Here is a 20,601-nt window from a genome sequence, read left to right on the forward strand (position 1 = left end):
TATCAAAATGATATGTGTCTAAATCCGTATGTGTAGTAATAAAACATGGAAAATACAAAAAAAAAAAAAAACTATCAATTACCATCCCTGAAACATTATTGACAACTTGGTCTGATCTACTTGGGCAGATTGGAGCCAGAAAACTCAATAATGCTGGTTTCCATGTACAAAATATGCTTAAAAGTTAATCAGATGCCAAGAAACATAGCTTAAAATAATATATAAACTTTCATTACACATGATATAACAAAATTTCCTTTAATAAAGATTTTTTGTACATCAGACATTTACTGGGAAACAATTAAAATGTTATGTTAAACATCTAGGTAATAAACTGTTACTATATATCTTTCAGATCACATACTTTCTATTGAAAATCTCTACATATTCTTGTGATGCTTGCAGTACTAGATCTTGATTTACATTTGATTCGTCAGTAGGTCCTAAAGGAGAGGATCTACAGAATCCTGATTCTAATTCACGAGCAACTGAAAAAGAGAAAGAATAATATTCTTTATCTGAAATACTTTGTAGTTAACTAGAAGTTAGTAAAAAAAACTTGGGATCTTCTGAGTGTTAAAAGAATGAAAAATATCTACATATAGCTACAATATAAAATACAAGATTACTATTAAATCAAGTTTGCTCACGATTGCCCATTGAATTAATTACTACTGTGGATAAATACTAGAGCTTCTGGTTTTCTCATTACAAGATGAGATTGCAAGCTGATGGCACAGTCCACCCCTGAACAATCATATACTATCAACTGAAAAATCAAAGAGGCAATACCTAGAGTCAAATATACCATGACAGGTTTAAAACAAGACATTATAAGAACACACAGAAGGGACATCCTGGTTTTCTATCAATATTGTCTGCTTTTCGGTGGAGGGAATAGGAAGGCTGATCCCTGAAAGATTACTCTCTGCAAAGCACAGAGAAGGCTCACCAATGTGGCAAGAACCAAATTGATTTGGGTGCTTGTATTCCATGCTAAGAAACCTGGAATTTTACCCAATGGCAAAACCAGTGGCTGGAGATTGAAATGTCACCTGTCAAGGGACAGCTATATGAACTATATAATTGCTTAACTAAGTATTGCTAAGACAAGTCTGGTCTGTTTGGTCTTCTACCACTAGCAGAAACAAGAATCTGAGAACACCCACATTTTCAGATTGACAGTTCCATAGCGATGGCACAAGTGAAGGAAGATTACAGCCAAAAGTGCTAAGAGGCACACAGGCTGCAGATTTTAAAAAAAAGGTATGAAACACGATGAGCAAATGAGGAATAAGTCTGTTATTCACTATTTTTGTTTTACATTTTTATTAGATATATCTAGACAAAATTTTAACAAGGGGAAGGGATGCCAGTTACTATTTGTGGTTTATTTCAGAAATTAATGACCATCTAAATTTGTACATTTGGCAACATACCTTCTTTTAGTTCTCCGGTTATACTGTCTTCCAATTCCTGCAGCATCTGAAATAAGTCAAACGTTACTTACAATGTTCAAGTTAAACAAGAGACATTACTGTAGGAATTTTATTTTGCTTATGAAACATGGTCTGGAAATGATACTTTTAGAGAGTAAAAGTTACAATTCGCTTAAATACAAAGATAATCACATAAATAAAATAAATCCCTACTTATTTTAATCTGGATAACTGAGAAGAAACCTATAATGGTGTTTAGAGGAGTCTAATGAAAAGTACATTTAATATTGATCAATCGAATATACAGAATTTCTGGAAGAAGAGGACGATGGTGGAGGAGTAGGAGACCCTAGTTTTGTCTGGTGCCTGGGATTCAGCTACATAGGTATCAGATCATTCTGAACACCTGAGGACTCAGACAGAGATCCATGAAAAGAATTGTTGCAATTCTACAAATAGAACAGTGACTGCTTTCTGCAAGGTAGGAGCTGTGGAGAAATGAATCACAGGCATATATCAGAAGATTAAACCAGGGGGGCAGGGAGCCTCTGGAAGCCAGAAGGCAAGTCCTGGAAAGTGATATAGCAGCAGAGTGCACAACCAGAACTTTTAAGAGGTCTGTTCCAGTGAGGACATCCCTGTCTGAAAGGTGCTCAGGTGGCAATGGGGGGCAGCATCCTAAGTGGGACAGACAGTGTGGTCTCAGGATCCCGGGGGGCGGGGTGTCACAGAAGGAATGGGGGCGGTGCCTGAGTATGGCAGTTGCCAAGGCATTTGGCAGGGAAGCCAGCTGCAATCAGTGAGCCCAGGAGTGGGCATTCAGCTCAATGTTGCCATAAACCCCAAACCGAGGAACAGTCAGGTGACCACTTTCCAAGCAGGGGTCCAGCAAGTGGCAAAACTGGGCAAGACCTCCTCCTTCCCCCTGGAGGCACAGCGTGAATGGGGGCTACAGGGGTCTGCAAAGTTTGGAAAATCAAAAGGGGGTCTGTGCTTGAGATAAAAATGCTTGGTCACAGGCTGGGTGAATACAGAGTGCAGACAGAAACCAGGGAGACACAGTAGGGAGTGAGATCTTTCTATTCCAGGGCTGGAGATTAGGAGGCCGCCATTTTCATTCTCATCCTCTAAAGCTGCCCAGAAAGCCTTCAGGGAACAAAAGCCACAGAGAGCAATCTGGAGCTGCTTACCTGGCCTGGCCCCCTGGCAAGGGTGGTGCAATCCCACCCTAAGCAAAGATACCTAAGAATCAGTGCAACAGGCCTCTCCCTCAGGAGGTCAGCAACAACATCCTGCTAAGGCCAACTTTACTCATCATACAGAGCTGCAGAACTCCAGTGCTAGGGGCAAACAGTATATAGAACTCATGGCTATTTCTCAGGACTCCTTAGTCTTTCTATTTTAATTTTCTTTTTGCTTTCAACCAATTTCTTCGTTTATCAACTCTTACAATTTACCTTTTTACACTTGCATTCAATCCTTTCACGGCTCTTAATATTATTCCTATATATATTGAACTTTTTCTTTCTATATCATTTCAGGAAGTAGTTCCTTCTAAGAAATAGACTAAAGTACAACCAGAATCTACTATACTGCTCTATTCTCTTCATCTGTCTGATTATATTATTTTTAAAATCTATCTTAATTTTCATATTTACATTCAATCTCCTTTCATTGCGTTTAATTTTATTTTTGCATATAATGAAGTTTTTCATTCTTTACAATTTTGCGATGGAGTTTCTTCTAAGAAACAAACAAACCAAAATATACTTAGGATATAGTATATTGCTCTGTTGTGTTCAACTGGCTGATAATATCCTTTTTATTTTGACTTTTAATTTCCATTTTTATACTTACATTCAATCCATTCATTGTATTTAATTTTATTTTTGTATATATACAAGGTTTTCTCTTAACCATTTGGGGATGCAATTTCCTAACAAAAAGACCAAAATTCACATAGGATCCAGTGTACTGCTCTGCTCTCTTCAGCTATCTAATTCTATTATCTCCTTTGTTAACCTTTAAATTGGCTTCAGGTCTCTTCTGATTTCTTTAGTGTATTTATCTGGGGTCATTCTTGATATTTTTATATTCTGTTCTCTCACTCATCTCTTCTTCTCTGGACAGAATGACAAGATGGAAATATCACCACAAAGAACGAGAGGTAGTACTGACTGCCCGGAACCTAATCAGCATGGATAGAAGGAAGAGGCTGGAGCGAGAGTTCAGAATAAGGACCATCAAGATAATAGCTGGGCTTAAAAAACACACAGAGGACACTAGAGAATGCCTTTCTGGAGAAATAAAACAACTGATATCTAATCAAGTTGAAATAAAAAAGGTTAATCTTAGTGATTTGCAATAAAAAATGAAGGTTCTAACTGCTAGGATAAATGAGGCTTCACAGAGAAGTAGTGATATAGAAGACAAAACAATGGAGAATAAAGAAGCTGAGGAAAAGTGAGAGAAACAACCACTGGACTATGACAGGAGAATTTGAGAGATGAGTCTTACCACACAGCAAAACAATGTTAGAATAATGGGGATCCCAGAGAAAGAGGGGAAGGAGGGGGCAGAAGGCATATTTGAGCAAATTATAGCAGAAATCTTCCCTCATCTGGGGAAAGAAACAGGCACTCAAGTGCCAGGAGGCACAGAGAACCTTCCTCAAAATCGATAAAAAACAGGTCAATATCTCAACATTTAATAGCAAAGCTTGCAACTTTCAGACACAAAGAGAAAATTCTGAAAGCAGCTTGGAACAGGAGGGCCTGAACCAAGAAGGAGAGAAATATTCAACTGCCAGCAGATCTATCCAGAGAGACCTACCTAGCAGGCCAGAGAGAGCTGGCATGATATACTCAGGGTGCTCAATGAGAGGAATCTACAGCCAAGAATTTTATCCAGCAAGGCTCTCATTCAAAATACAAGGGGAGATAAAAAGCTTCCAGGACAAACAGAAAATAAAAGAATTTGTGATCCCTAAAACAGCCCTGCAAGAAGTGGTAAAGGGGAATCTTTAAGCAAACACAGAGCCCAAAAGTAACACAGACCAGAAAGGAACAGACACAGTACACCAAAACACGGACTTTACACGTAATACAATGGCACTACATCCATATCTTTCAATCGTTACTCTGAATGTAAACAAGCCAAATGCCCCAACCAAAACACACAGGGTATCCCAGTGGATTTAAAACAAAAAAAAGCAAGACCCATCGATATGCTATCTGCAAGAGACTCATTTTAGTCACAAAGGCAACCCAGATTGAAGGTGAGGGGGTGGAAAACCATTTCGTCATATTAAAGGAGATTAAAAAAAAAAACTGGATTGGCAATCTTGATAACAGACAATTGTATTTTAAACCAAAGACTGCATTAAGAGATGAAGAAAGACACTATGCCATAATGAAAGGGTCTATCCAAAGAGAAAATTGAACAACTATAAGTTTTAATGCCTCTAAGGTAGGAGCAGCCAACGATACAAACCAATTTTCTGTTAAGATTTCATGTATTTATTTATTTGACATAGAGAGAGAACAGAAGCACGGGAAGCAGGAGAGGGAGAAGCAGACTCCCCACTCAACAGGGAGCCTGATGAGGGCTTGATCCCAGGACTCTGAGAACATGACCTGACCAAAGGCAAGGGCTTAACCGACTGAGCCACCCAGGCCTCCCTTAGGAACCAATTAATAACAAAATTAAAGGAACACATTGATAGTTATACAATAATAGTAGGCACTTTAACACACCACTCACTGTAACGGCCAGATCATCTAAGCAGAAGATCCACAAGGGCACAAGGGCTTTGAATGACACACTGCACAAAATGGACTTCACAGATAACTTCAGAGCATTCCATTCTACAGCAACAGAATACACATTCTTCTCGGGTGCACATGGAACGTGTTCCACACTAGATCACGTACTGGGTCATAAATGAGGTCTCAACTGATACCAAAAGATTGGGATCATTCCCTGCATACTTTCAGACCACAATGCTTTGAAACTAGAACTTGATCACAAGAGGAAATTTGGAAAGAATTCAAATACACGGAGGTTAAAGAAGCCAGGGAATTAAAGCACAGTTTTAAAGACCTCATAGAAACGAACGAAAATGGAAACACAACTGCTCAAAACATCTGGGATGCAATAAAGGTCATCCTAAGAGGGAAGTATATAGCAATACAAGCCTTTCTCAAGAAAGGAGAAAGGTCCTAAGTACACAACCTAACCTTACACCTACATATGGCCAACAGACACATGAAAACATGCTCAATATCAGTTGGCCCCAGAGAAATACAAATCAAAACCACGGTGAGTTTCCCCCTCACGCCTTTCATAATGGAAATGACAGATTTTGGCGGAAATGCAGAGAAAGGGGGAATCCTCTTATGATGTGGGTGGGAATGCAACCGGGTGCAGCCACTCTGGAAATAAGTACAAGAGGTTCCTCAAAAAGTTGAAAAAGGAGCTACCTATGTAACACCCAGCAATTGCGCTAGAAGTTATGAATCCCAAAGATCACTTTGGTCGGGATCCAGAGGGGCACCTGCACCCATATGTTTATACCAGTAATAGCCAAGCTGAGAGGTATGGATGTTCTTTGAAACATCCCATAAGCATAAAGAAGATGTGATGTCGATATAAATAAATAAATAAATAAATAAATAAATAAATAATCTTATTCATTTATTAGAGAGAGAGAGGGAGGGAGAATGAGAACAGAATATTACTCAGCCAATAAATAATGAAATTTTTGGACCTTTGGGTGGCTCAGTGGCTGAGAGTAGGCCTTTGGCTCAGGGCATGATATAATATATATATATATCATAACATTATAAGCTAATTAATTGAATTTAAATAAAAATAGTATAGAAACCAATGGAGCTCAGAATGTCAAATAAAAGAATATACATAACTTCTGAAGGATCCTGTTTGATCTTACTGTTACAAAAAGTGTAACAAGAGTCATTTTACACTTAAATACTTTGTGATTTTCAGAAAAAGTGCCCTTTATGAGAGTTTAATCAGTTGTTTAATAAATTATTCCACCGAATGAGCTTTCCACTTTCCACTTTTAGAAAAACAAAATCTTAAGGTATGTTGTATGCTCTATTTTTCAGCACAGACTCTTAAATACATAAAACAATGGAAGTGGGACTACAAAAAGTTATGTGGAAATTCTGCTGGCAATACTGATTAAAAATATTTTGTTATCTATATGATGACTGATGTACTTCTTTTCATGCGAACACAGAGATTTCAGAAAATCTGCTTCAGGAAAGGAAAAAATATAAGCTAGCACCAGTTTTCCAACTTAGTTTCACATTGATAAGTTTCTAGAATTAGAAACAAGGAAAAGAAATTTTTACTGTAACTTTGTTTCCTTTCTATGAATTAGGACCAATTTTTGAAACACTATACTTATCATAATCTGCTTAATTATGGAATATTTGGGAATATTTCAAACTACAGTTGACCTTTGAGCAACACAGTGGTTAGGTGCACTTAAACCGTGCAGCCAAAACTGTATAATTTCTGATTCTCCCAAAATTTAATGACTAATAGCCTACTGGCGATGGGAAGCCTTACCAATAACACAGTCCATTAACACATGGTTTGTACATTACATGTGTTATATAATATATTCTTAAAATAAAGTAAGCTAGAGAAAAAAAAGGTTATTGAGAAAAAGATAAGAGAAAATACAGTACAACACAACAGCCAAGAAAGTCCATGTGTAGGCAAACTAGACCTGCAGCTTCAATTCCATGTTGGTCAAGGATCAAATGTGCATTACAAATATTCCCATCTAGAACGCTCTTATTTCTTATAAAAGGTATCCTCTCATTGAATTCCCAAAATAGGGTCTAAATACGGTACTAAGTGGAGCCTAGGTGGCCCAGTCACTTAAGTGCCTGCCTTCATTTCCTTAAGGAACGATCAACGTAATGTAATTATCTTTTCCCCAAATGTCTTTTCCTAAATACTTGCTTCTGTGACCCTGGTTTATTTCCAGGTGAGAACTGAGTTAGATGGTAGAAAGAGCTTGCAATCCATTAATAAAGAGAACATATTTGCAATTGTATTTATACTTTTCCATTTATCAAAAACATAGGAGGGTAAGAAAATTATACACATAAAAACAACGTATCAGCAAATTTTAATTCGAAGACTCATTAATTAGAAGGATTTTCTCAAAACAGTTTGTTTCCAAACTACCAATCTAAGGATCCATTGGGGATACTGTAGGATTGAGGGACAAAAGTCTACAGCTGTAGTCTCCTCTCTCTTTTAGCTACACAGCTCCACTTGTCTCGGTTCTGTATAATACAGTTTAATGCAAAAACAGAAACAAACAAAACAAAACAAAACAAAACAAAAACAAATGAAGTTCCATTCTTTGAAAAAAATATTTTTTTCCACAAGGTATCAAAGTCACTAAGTTAGTCAAAGTCCCTACTTTTACATAAGAGACAAGAAGGCCTCAGAAAGATGGCAGTTTGCCTCAGGTCAAAAGACCAAAGAGTTGCAGGCCAGGAATGTGCTTTAGGTCCTCCTGAGCTGAGAGTTTTTATGCCAGTTACTTCATCATCTTCAGGAAAAATACCTACATTTTTAACTATAACTGACTGAAAATGAACACATAAAAGTTTGTCATGTGGCTCAATAACGACTAGGCATGAGGCACAAAACAGCTTTCTAATTAAATTATAAATTTTAAAGTCTAAAGTGTAATTTAAATTACAAATTGTAATGCTTTATGAGTAAAAAACAGCAATGGAAATGATCTTTACTCCTATTAGGAACAGTTAATAGACTGCATTTATAAGCACAAATTTTTTAAACCACAAGACACGGAATTTGAAGGAGAAAATCTTTAGTTGAACCAAAGAGGCTGAAATGGAGGAAACTCTTCCTGGAAAGAATTATTCTTTTCCTCCAGATAAAACTTGGTTTACCAAAATCAATCAACAAATGAGTTATCTATGTTGTGGATTATTAAACACAAAACAGATTTCTCTTTACCACCTACTATGCTCTGTCCAACCTCTCATCATTATGAGAGTTGGTATGTACAAAAGGCAGGACTAACTTTAATTTAAATCCAGCCAGAAATTAGAGGTAAACCATCATTACCCACAAGTGGATTTATCTCTACCTCCCTCCCAGCAGGAAGGGAGATTTACCTCATGAGTGAATTGGGGAGAAGGCACTAGGCAGTGCTTATGAGATTCCAAATCTCTTTTTTGAAAAGATGTGCTCACCCATGGTAACATGAATTCAGGTCCGCTCTCATCTTCGTGGGATGGGCATCAAACATTTGTTTCCTCCATTTACAACTGTGTGGGGAAGTGCCTAATTTGGGATAAAGAACTGGGAAGCCCACTGTGCCTACATACCCACCCAAACCACATCCTCCGATCCGTTAGCATGTATTAGTAACAAACCTACTAAGTTTAACTCCATCTGCCTGACTCCTGTGCTCTGAACTCAGAAAAAGAAGAGCACTGTCATCTGCCACCTACCCCACCACACCTCCAATGAGAGAAATGACCAGACAATACTTTGAAAAATATTTCTTCTTGCTTGACTTTATAACTAACATTCATTGTTCAAAGCAACATATTTTGAAGAGGGAAAAGTTGGAAAGAACAATTTTAGAAACAAACAGAGAAAGTCACACAAAACAAGGAGACAGAGGAGTATGTTCCAAAAGAAAGAACAAGGCCATGAGACAGAGCCTCAGAAAAATAACGAAATGAAACAGAGATAAGGAGTCATCCTGATAAAGAGTTCAAAGTAATGGTCACAGAGATGCTCAGCAAACGTGGAAGAATGGACGGATTCAGTGAGAACTTCAACAAAGAGAACATATACAAAAGAACCAATTAGGGCTGCAGAATACAATAACTGAAATGAAAAATACACCAGACACAATCGACAGCAGATTAAAAGATGTGAAGAACAGATCAGCAATCTGCAAGAAAGGGTAGTAAAAATCATCCAAGCTGAAAAGCAAAAAGAAGAAAGAATTGGAAAAATAAAGATACAGGGACCTCTGGAACAGCATCAAGTGTAATAAAACTCACATTAGAAAAAGAAGAGAGAAAAGGGTGAAGACCTTATTTGAAGAAAGAATACCTAAAAACTTCCCTAACCTGGGGAAGAAAACAGACCTCCAGGCACCGGAAGCATTGCCAGTCCCAAATAAAAGGAACCCAAAGAGTTTCACACCAAGACACATAACAAGTCAAAATTGAAAGAGAAAAGGAGAATCTTAAAAGCAGAAAAAAAAAAGAAAAGAAAAGAAAAGCAATTAGTTATATCAAAGTGAACCACTACAGGGATATCAGTGGATTTTTCAGCCGAAATTGTGGCATGCACTCTGGAAAACTGTGTGCAGGTTCCTCAAAGAGTTAAAAATAGACCTGCCCTACCACCCAGCAATTGCACTGCTGGGGATTTACCTCAAAGATACAGATGCAGTGAAACGGCAGGACACCTGCACCCCGATGTTTATAGCAGCAATGTCCACAATAGCCAAACTGTGGAAGGAGCCTCGGTGTCCATCGAAAGATGAATGGATAAAGAAGATGTGGTCTATGTATACATTGGAATATTACTCAGCCATTAGAAACGACAAATACCCACCATTTGCTTTGACGTGGAGGGACCTCAAGGGTCTTGTGCTGAGTGAAATAAGTCCATCGGAGAAGGACAAACATTATAATGGTCTCATTCAATTGGGGAATATAAAATTTAGTGAAAGGGAATAAAGGGAAAGGAGAGAAAATGAGTGAAAATATCGGTGAGGGTGACAAAACATGAGAGACACCTAACTCTGGGAAATGAACAAGGTGTAGTGTAAGGGGAGGTGGGCGGAGGGTTGGGGTGACTGGGTGATAGGCACTGAGCGGGGCACTTGGGATGAGCACTGGGTGTTATGCTAAATGTTGGCAAATTGAACTCCAATTAAAATCAGAGAAGGACAAACATTATATGGTCTCATTCATTTGGGGAATATAAATAATAGTGAAAGGGAATAGAAGGGAAGGGAGAAGAAATGGGTAGGAAATATCAGAAAGGGAGACAGAACGTGAAGACTCCTACCCCCGGGAAACGACCTAGGGGTGGTGGAAGGGGAGGAGGGCAGGGGATGGGGGTGAATGGGTGACGGGCACTGAGGGGTGCACTTGACGGGATGAGCACTGGGTGTTATTCTGTATGTTGGCAAATTGAACACCAATAAAAAATAAATTTATTATATAAAAAGAAAGTTCAAAAAAAAGAAAAGAAATTATGGCATGATATTTTCCAAGTGCTAAGAGGAAAAAACCTAGGATATTTTTGGCAGGTTTATAATTCAGAACTGAAAGAAAGATAAAGTGTTTCCCACACAAAACTTAAAGAAGTTCATCACCACTAAATAGGTCTTATAAGAGATGCTAAAAGGACTTCTTTAATCAGAAAAGGCCAGGGTACCTGGATGGCTGTCAGTGAACAGTCTCCCAGGACCCTGGGATCAAGCTCTGCAAGGGACTCCCTGTTTGTTCCCTGCTCAGAGAGGAGCCTGCTTCTCCCTCTCCCTCTGCCCCTCCCTCCCCTTCACTTTGGTTCTCACTCACTCTGCTTCTCAAAGAAAGAAAGAAAGAAAGAAAGAAAGAAAGAAAGAAAGAACGAAAGAAAGACCATAACTAGAAATAAGAAAATAATGAGACAGTTTTATCGTAAAAGCAAACATACTGTAAAGGTAATAGACCAATCATTTTTATAAAGCCAGTATGAGGGTTACAAGACAAAAGGAATAATATCAATTAGATCTACAGTAACTAGTTAAGGGATACACAAAATACAAAGGTGTAAACTATGACATCAAATTTATAAAACAAGGCAGGGTGTAAAAATGCAGTGTTTTTAAAGTCTGTTTGAACTGAAGTAACCATCAACTTAAAAGAGATTGCTATACATACACAGGATGTTATATATGAACTTCATGGTAATCACAAACCAAATATTTATAACAGATACACAAAAGGAAGAAAAGCATCCAAACATAATACTAAAAGTCATCGAATCAGAAGAGAATAGAGCAAGAAAACAAGGAAGTTGAATGAAAGAACAAGACTAAGGCTTCATTTAACATGAGTCTATGCTACATTTTTCTACATTAATAAAACCATGAGTATACTATCAAAATCATAAGCCTATGTGCATTGATTGAAATGGGTATGTTAACAACAATGATACACAATGGAAATGAGTTGTTATTAAAGGCTCCCTATCACTGCCATCTTAGTCATCAATCATTCAAGTGATGGCATCAAGGTAAATATATGTGAATTTCATTTGAAATATCCAATTATTTGTGGGGTGCCTGGGTGGCTCAGTCAGTTAAGTGTCAGAATCTTGATTTTGGCCCAGGTCATGATCTTAGGGTCATGAGATCCGGCTCCACTCTGAGCATGCAGCCTGCCCAATAGTCTCTCTTCTCTCTTTCCCATTGCCCTTTACCACCTGCTTGCTTTCCTTCATTTTCTCTCTCTCTCTCTCTCTCTATCTCTAAAAAAAAAAAGAATCAAACATTTCCTTGACTTATTTAGAAAATCTCTACAGTTGCTCAGCAAGCCATTTTATAAAAATTGAAATAGAAGTAATATAAGTTAAAAAAAGTGTTATAAGAAAGCAATTAGGGATGTGCTCTTATGTAAGAAAATGCCAAAACTTACAACTTTTTAAAAACTGTTTTATTTATTTATTCATAAAAAGTACAGAGAGAGAAGCACAGACATAGGCAGAGGGAGAAGCAGGCTCCCTATTGGGATCCTGTTGCGCGACTCAATCCCAGGACCCCTGGATCATGACCTGAGCCAAAGGCAGATACATGCTAAACCACTGAGTCACACAGGTGCCACCAAAACATAGAACTATCAATTTAGTGTTACAAGTTTATTTAATTCATAAAAAGGAATTACCGTGGAATCGTTAAAATAATAAATATCCCTACATGGTGAAGCGTTTGGATTCTAATCATTCACTTATGCATAGGGGTGGAAAATTGGGTTACAGCAAACTTTAAACATATTATAAACTATTGCTAATCAGAGAATAAGTCAAAGCATCTAAGTGTATTTTGGGTTCGTAGGTAATAATATTTACTTTCCAAAATCCAATTTAACATAGCTTTTCAAGGAAATGGGTCTGTTTGGGGGTGCCTTGGTAACTCAGTTGGTTAAGCATCCAACTCTTGATTCCAGCTCAGATCATCATCTCGGAGTCATGGGATCAAGCCCTGAGTCAGGCTCCACACTCAGTGGGGAGCCTGCTGGAGATTCTCCCCCTCTCTCTGCCTCTCTCCCCACTAATGGGCACACTCTCTTCTCTCTCAGATACATAAAATTTTAAAAAATAAGAAGATAAAATGTGACAGTTTAGTTGTATTTATTGAATAAAGGTAATAATAGGTATCTCTTGACAATAAGCGCTCCAGGAGCTTTAAAAAAATACCATAAAATTTCTGTCCCATTTCCTTATTAGCACAAAGCAGTATAACTTTTACTTAATGAGTATTATTCAGTTAACTCAGAATTTGACCAAATTAAAAACAAAAATTTTATTGGAAATCTGAAACTCAAGAGAAGAAAGATAATATAACTAACCTTGATCAAGTGAGTTTCAATGCTGCGAACTGAAGTCTGCGGCCTTGAGGTAGGAATCATTACATTTTCTCTTGGAGTAACATTTCTATCCAGCAGTAAACTACTAGTCAAATTTCCAACATAAGGCCCTTCCAAGACTGGTCCCATAGTAGGAGTGCTGTGGAAAGGTCTGTTCTGCTGTCTCTCCACCAGATATTTGGTAGTGGTACCTTCCAGCCTCTCATTAGTCCTGTGAAGATTATGCAACACAGGTGCTTAGCATTTCATTTCTACCCAAATCATTCCTGCATGACCTGCATTTTTTTAAGTTTCCATAATATCAAACAGAATGTGCCAGTAAACAGTGTTTTAACACTGAAAACGTGACAGAGCAGAGCTACTATATATACTTATAGGTTTAAAATTATTCCAAAGAGGGATCCCTGGGTGGCGCAGCAGTTTAGTGCCTGCCTTTGGCCCAGGGCGCAATCCTGGAGACCTGGGATCGAATCCCATGTCGGGCTCCCAGTGCATGCAGCCTGCTTCTTCCTCTGCCTCTCTCTCTCTCCCTCTCTCTGACTATCATAAATAAAGAAAAATTGAAAAAAAAAAAAAAAGAACGCTTCATTATGGGATCCCTGGGTGGCGCAGCGGTTTGGCGCCTGCCTTTGGCCCAGGGCGCGATCCTGGAGACCCGGGATCGAATCCCACATCGGGCTCCCGGTGCATGGAGCCTGCTTCTCCCTCTGCCTGCTTCTGTCTCTGCCTCTCTTTCTCTGTGACTATCATAAAATAAATAAATAAATAAAATTATTCCAAAGGAGTATATATGATTCCAGGGATAACTAACTAACAAATTAGGGGAGGGAAAGAAATGGCTGACACTGATGTACATGGATTGACAGATAATACTTGCTACCTTCTGGAATGGCTGCAATTACAAGATTCTGGAGAATGCCATTACACATATTTGTATTTAGTAAACCAGTTCAGAACATAAAAATAAACCATCCCTCAAAGACATTTTCAAGGATGTGCTTTCACCACTCTTGTACATTTTACTCATTGCCTCAGAGAAATTGAGGGTTTCGCACCGAGGAATACCTCAGACCAACAACCTCTAGGGGCCAGGTAGATGGCAGAGCAGTGATCAGAAGGACTGAAACAGCTCCAGAGGCAATTAGCTGATAACACACTTACCAAGGCCCTGGAAGTAGAATCTGCCCTTTTGTCTTCCACACACCTCCTCATGCCCACCATGATGCTATTTTTAGCCACGTTGGGATTTATACTGCCTTTCACCCCAATGTGAATCTTTCTCTATTTCACAGGCATACTTTCATATAAAGTAGAAAACCTACAAAGGTTTCCCCCACCCTCAGGCTCTCTAGTGATAATACCAAAGACACAATCAAGAAAGTTAATTTACCAACCTGCCAGGATGTATAGAATTGGCACTTGATCTTTTGGGTTAAAGGTGTAATCTTGCAAAAATGAACTCATTAATATTTCTATTTAGGGTAATTCTGACAAAAAACTTTACAGTAACATGCTGTCTAAATACCCACTACTTGCTTCAACGTGGATGGAACTGGAGGGTATTATGCTGAGTGAAATAAATCAATCGGAAAAGGACAAACATTATATGGTCTCATTCATTTAGGGAACATAAAAATTAGTGAAAGGGAATAAAGGGAAAGGAGAGAAAATGAGTGAAAATATCAGTGACAGTGACAAAACACGAGACACACCTGACTCTGGGAAACAAACAAGGGATGGTGGAAAGGGAGGTGGGCAGGGGGGTGGGGTGACTGGGTGATGGGCACTGAGGGGGGCACTTGGGCTGGATGAGCACTGGTTGTTATGCAATATGTTGGCAAATTGTTATGCAGCATGTTGGCAAATTGAACTCCCCCCAAAAAATTTAAAAAAAAACAACTTTTAAGTAGGGTTGTAAAGATGCAGGTATGTGAATTTGCTTTTTCCACTATAAATTTTATGAAGTTTAAATATAGACACGTATTCCCAATGCAAATTTAGTGTTCCAATTGAAATATAATTGTAAAATACATGCTGGATTTTTAAGACTTCGAATGAAAAAAAATATGAAATATCTCAGTAATAATTTTATATTGATCACAAGTTGAAAGGATATTTTTTGATATATTGTGTTAAATAAAATATATCAACTTTAAAAAACTAATATGCTGTCTAAATTATAAAGTTTTAAACAATTAGTTTGTAAAGACAACAAGATAGAGTAACTGAAAATATTAACGGGAAAAAGTAAAATCATATAAACCACCCCCCCCCCCCAAAAAAAAGAGGAGAGAGGCAAACTATCCTGGATGAACATAAAATGGTAAGTTTATTTACAAAAGTTATTTTTCAAAATTATACTATCCAGTTGGCTTTCACTTCCTACTAATCTCATGAACCCATCTCCATAAAAATTATGCTTTAGAGGCAAATCAATAAGCTAAATCTATTTTCATTGATTCTGTTTTAACTTACTTGCTCAATTTTTTTGTCAATGACATTCGCATTTCTGATTCTTCTAGGTAGAGTTGCCTGTACTTTTCCAATTCTATTTTAAGTTCCTGAGAATTTCTTATTTTGGATTGAAGTTCAGATTCCAGCTCTTCAATTCTGAGTGCCAGTTGACTTCTTATTGAAGCATCATGACTTGCTCTTAACTGCTCTAAGTTTTCTTGAGATGCTGCTCGTCTCTAAAGCAAATTAAAAGCACAGTTTTAAAACAGCTAAAACTTGAGTAATTATAGTATATTTCTTTCCTTTAGTTGGGAGTCAATGATTCAGAGAGCAATTCTAAATGTGTAAAAAAAGCTGAAGTGTAAAATATTTATCACCAATGTCACCTGAATTAAATCTGAATGATAAAAATAAAGTTTAATCATTCTTATATTAGTACTCATGCAATCTGATACTTCAAAGAACAAGAGAATCAATTAAAAATTTTAAAAAGTGCATAATACAACTTGAGAATAACCCGCTTCTTGATTTCTGCTCAGAGCATGTTCTCAGTCAGAAGTCCTGAGGCCAAGCCCTGTGTCGCACCCAGTATAGAGTCTACCCAGGATTCATTCTCTCTCTCTGTCTCTCGGTCTCTCTCTCTCTCTCTCCCTCTGCCAATCCCCCTGCTCATGTTCAATAAATAAATAAGGAAATAAATAAATAAATGAAATCTTCAAAAAGGAAGAATACCCCAGGAATGGAACATGGAGCCCAATGCAGGGCTTGATTTCACAAACCTGAGACCAAGACCTGAGCTGAGATCAACAGTCTGCTGCTTAACCAACTGAGCCACCCAGATACTCCATGGTAAAAGTTTTATTTTTTTTTAATTCATTTATTTTTAAAGAGTTTATTTTATTTATTCATGAGAGGCAGAGAGAGAGAGAGAGAGAGAGAGAGAGGCAGAGACACGGGCAGAGAAGAAGGAGGCTCCACGCTGGGAGCCCAATGTGGGACTCGATCCTGGGACTCCAGGATCACGCCCTGGGCCAAAGGCAGGTGCTAAAACCACTGGGCCACCCAGGAATCCCCATGGTAAAAGTTATATTTTATTTTATTTTTTTCCCCAGGGTAAAAGTTTTAAATCACAATTTTTTCTTTTCCTCTTAATAGTCTTGTTTCAGGGGATCCCTGGGTGGCTCAGCAGTTTACCACCTGCCTGCGGCCCAAGGTGTGATCCTGGAGTCCCGGGATCAAGTCCCACATCAGGCTCCCTGCATGGAGCCTGCTCCTCCCTCTGCCTGCGTCTCTGCTTCTCTCTCCCTCTCTATGTGTATCTCCTGAATACATAAATAAAATCTTAGAAAAATAGTCTTGTTTCATACATACTGGTCATAAAAATAAAAATGATTCTCTCCTGAGAATCACTTTGAAAGATCAATTTAGTGAGAATAATGATGAAAAGTGAAATCTTTACAGGGAGGAACGAATGCCTCCAGAAATATACCAAACAGATTGCTGTAAAGGAAGCAGAGGAAACATACACAATGCATATAACCAAAGTGTAATTTGTAATGAAATAAATGAAAGCATATCACAGATCAGTAAACTAACCTGTAAAAATAGATTGACTTCTTTTAATCTTTCTTCTACAATCAATCTTGCTCTCTGGTCAATCTCCCACTTATAATACTTTTCTACTTGAATGCCTTCTACCACATTGACTTCTGCATGACTTCTGAGGTTTACTACTTTTTCTTCCAAGTTCTTTTTAATCTGTTTTAGTTTCTCACATTCCCTCTCTGTTGCCATCATAGATAATAACTCCTGTTGAAGAACTTGATTTTTTGCATCCAGGTGTAGACATCTTGAAGATTCAGTTTCCAATCTTGCTCTAAGATCACCAATCTGCATGAATAGAACAATACAGTTTGGAAATGGAATGAAATTAGTTTAACTCAAAACTATAACCAACATTTTAAAAAACATTTTATGTTTAAGTCTCTGCACTGAACCATAGGCTCGAATTCATACCATCAAGATCAAGAGTCAAATGCTCTACTGACTGAGTCAGCCAGGTGCTCCCATTTTAAAATAAATTCATTTGCAATAAAATATAATCTATATTGTAGTAGTCTTAGAATGTGGAACCCTGAAGCACTTAGAAAATTAAGAACAAAGTTAAAACCACTAGGAGTTACTAAAAAAAGATCTCTGCTATCATTGTCTTTGCCATACAACATTTGTACTTCATTTTATGCCTTCATTTTTGTATGACTGCTTCAGATCTTTCCTCCATAAAATAACTGTAAGTCACCTCTTAGTATAAAGTCTCTTACATAGGCAAATTGAATTCAAATAAAATTTTAAAAAAGAAAAGAAAGTCTCTGGCCCCTTCCCCCATCCTAACACACCATAATTTTTAAAAATTATTTATTCATGAGACACATAGAGAGAGGCAGAGATATAGGCAGAGGGACAAGCTCCACAGGGAGCCCAATGAAGGACTCGATCCCAAGGCCCTAGGATCATGCCCTGAACCAAAGACAGATACGCAAACCACTGAGCCACTCGAGTGTCCCAATGAATACTCCCATTAATTTTTAAAAAGTTTTAGTAATATCATATTGACTTATGTAGGTCTTAACCAATAAATGCTTCCTAAGAGAAGACTTTGAAAATAAGACTCTAATTATTGAATCTATAAATACTCATTCTAAGCCACAAGCCTTTTTCTGAATTACAAATGATTTACATTAATTTGAATTGCATTCCCAGGAGAAATGATTCTCAGGATTAAGAAACCACAAGTCTCAGTATAAGTGAGATGAACCATATGCTTTTGAACAACAACAACAAAAAAACCCCACCTAATTGAATAGTATTATCTTATAATCCTCTGTTACTTCCCACAAAACAAGGGAACATACTAAGCACCAAGAACCACCACCGAAAAACCTGACAGGGTTTCAGTGATGCTGAGTTGGGAAGAACTTCTTTCTTCTGGATATGACTGATAAGACAGGGTAAGTGGATGTGGTGGTTTTATAAATTCTTTGACACTTCTCCCATGATAATCCCACCCCTTAAAATGTGCTGACCTTAGTAATTGGTTTCCAGTGAATAGAATTCGGCAGAACCGCTGTGTGATTTTTTAAGGCTAGGTTAAAAAATGTGATACAGCTTCCATTGACATTCTTCTTCTAGGGAAACTAACCCTTAGAATCTAGCTGCTATGGGGAAGCCCAGGCCACCTGGTGTGTCTTCATGTAGACATTGCAGCTGAGACTGACCCAGCTAACGTCCTTGCCAAAAGCCAGCCTCAACAGCCAAACATTTGCATGAACATGATTTTAGATGATTCTAGTCCCCAGCTTCCAGTCATCTCAGCTGACACCAAATGAAGAAGAAATGAGTTGGCCTTACTCGGCTTTGCCTAAACTAAACACTTGTGAACCAAATAAATGCTGTTTTGAGCAACTAGGTTTTGAGGTGGTTTATTATGCCGCAATAAATAACTGCCACAGGTACTGATATTAAACGTGGGGTGCTGCCATTAAAATATTTAAACCTGAACCTCCTTTGAACCGAGAGTTAGGTAGTAACTGAAAGGATGTAGGGGAGAGTAAGAATGGAAACCAAAAGGGCTTCTAACAGACTGTTAATGGAAACCTGATGGCCCTTGAAGAGGCTGACAGCAAAGGTTCCAGGCAAGTGAAGAAAATGACACTAGCGGAAAAGGAACTCACGCCACAAACCACTTGAAAGTAAAACGGGACACAAAAGATAAACTAAACAAGGTCTAAGCAGTATGAAAGACCCGGACTAACTGGGTGCAAATATTTTTTCCACATTTATAGCCTTTCCGTATGCTGAAATGTCAAATAATGCTAAAATAAAGAAATGCATTCTGGGTCAAGAGCAAATCTGGGAAAACATGGCCTATGGATGAAGCCAAGATTATAAAACCTTTTGTTAAGGCCTCAGAAGGATTTCAGGTATGCCTCAAATTTATTTAAGCATCTTAGGAGTATGAGCTTCACAGGAGGGGCCAGTTGAAAAGTTTATCTCAAAAAGACCCAGGAGAGTGGCTTTTCTACTGACATAAAATCAATCCACTGATTTTCACAGAAAAACTCAAGAAGTTAAGAAAATTATAGCATCAAAAACACTGTTTGCGAGCTTGGACTAAAAGAGACCTAGATAGCACAGACTGAAAATAGGCCTTTGGGTCTTAGAAGTCCCCACAGGGAGGCAGCAGGCTGAAAACACAGCTGCAAACACAGGTCATTTCTTGAAGGACAGAACCAAGAGCTCAGAGAGGATAGACAGCAAAGAGCCATGGAGAAGAATTTCCATGGTTTCAGACTGAGTCTGACTGAAAGATGGACACATGCATCAGGCTGCATCTCAAACCTGCTATGGACTAGTGTGATTTCCATCTTCTTTCTGAATGGAAGAGTCTTTAGCAAGTTACCAGAATGTTGTGTTTTCAATAGTAGAGAACTGTTCTCTTTAATTCTCAAGTCTTCATTCCTATTGAGAGAACCTGCTCTCAAGGGACTAAAATTTAGACAACATAACCCTGGCACCTTATCCCCGCTGCATCTGATTAAGATGGCAAGATCTTGGACTCCATCCTGAACCCGATGCCATGATAACTGAGATTTGTTGCAGGTACTGGGAGGAGGTGAGTGCATTTTTCATGTGAAAGGAATATAGAACACTGTGGCCGGTGGGTAAATTACACTAAAAATTGCATTCTTCATGTGTTCATAGGTGGTCCAGTATTCCACTAAAACAAAACAAAACAAAAAGGCTGTGGGCTAACCTTAGTGACTTGCTACTAACGAACAGAATACGGTCAATGTGATGTTGTGTGTATTCCAAGGCTAGGCTACGAAAGGCAACACAGCTTCTGCCCTGTTCTGTATCTCAGCCTGCTTACTTGGAATTTAGCCCCTCCTGTTGTGAGGAGGCTCAGGCCACAAAGAGAGTCCAGGTGTGCCAGTGTAAGCATTTTGGCTGCCTGCCCTAACTAT

The 20,601-nt window shown here is 38.2% G+C and overlaps 1 protein-coding gene across 1 annotated transcript in view; it reads right to left on the reverse strand.

The window, feature by feature from the left end:
* Positions 1-244: 244 nt before the first annotated feature.
* Positions 245-20,601, reverse strand: part of LOC140595958 (uncharacterized) — a 145,215-nt gene continuing 124,858 nt past the window's right edge. Inside the window, exons 34-38 of the mRNA XM_072742406.1 lie at positions 17,174-17,467; positions 15,599-15,813; positions 13,106-13,334; positions 1,440-1,485; positions 245-488 (exon numbers count right to left, since the gene is read on the reverse strand). Of these exons, the coding sequence (XP_072598507.1) occupies positions 352-488; positions 1,440-1,485; positions 13,106-13,334; positions 15,599-15,813; positions 17,174-17,467 (921 nt within the window). The 3' untranslated portion in view covers positions 245-351. The remainder of the gene's footprint in view (positions 489-1,439; positions 1,486-13,105; positions 13,335-15,598; positions 15,814-17,173; positions 17,468-20,601) is intronic.

Source organism: Vulpes vulpes, chromosome 2, assembly GCF_048418805.1.
Source record: "Vulpes vulpes isolate BD-2025 chromosome 2, VulVul3, whole genome shotgun sequence".
In the NCBI taxonomy this organism is placed as follows: domain Eukaryota; kingdom Metazoa; phylum Chordata; class Mammalia; order Carnivora; family Canidae; genus Vulpes; species Vulpes vulpes.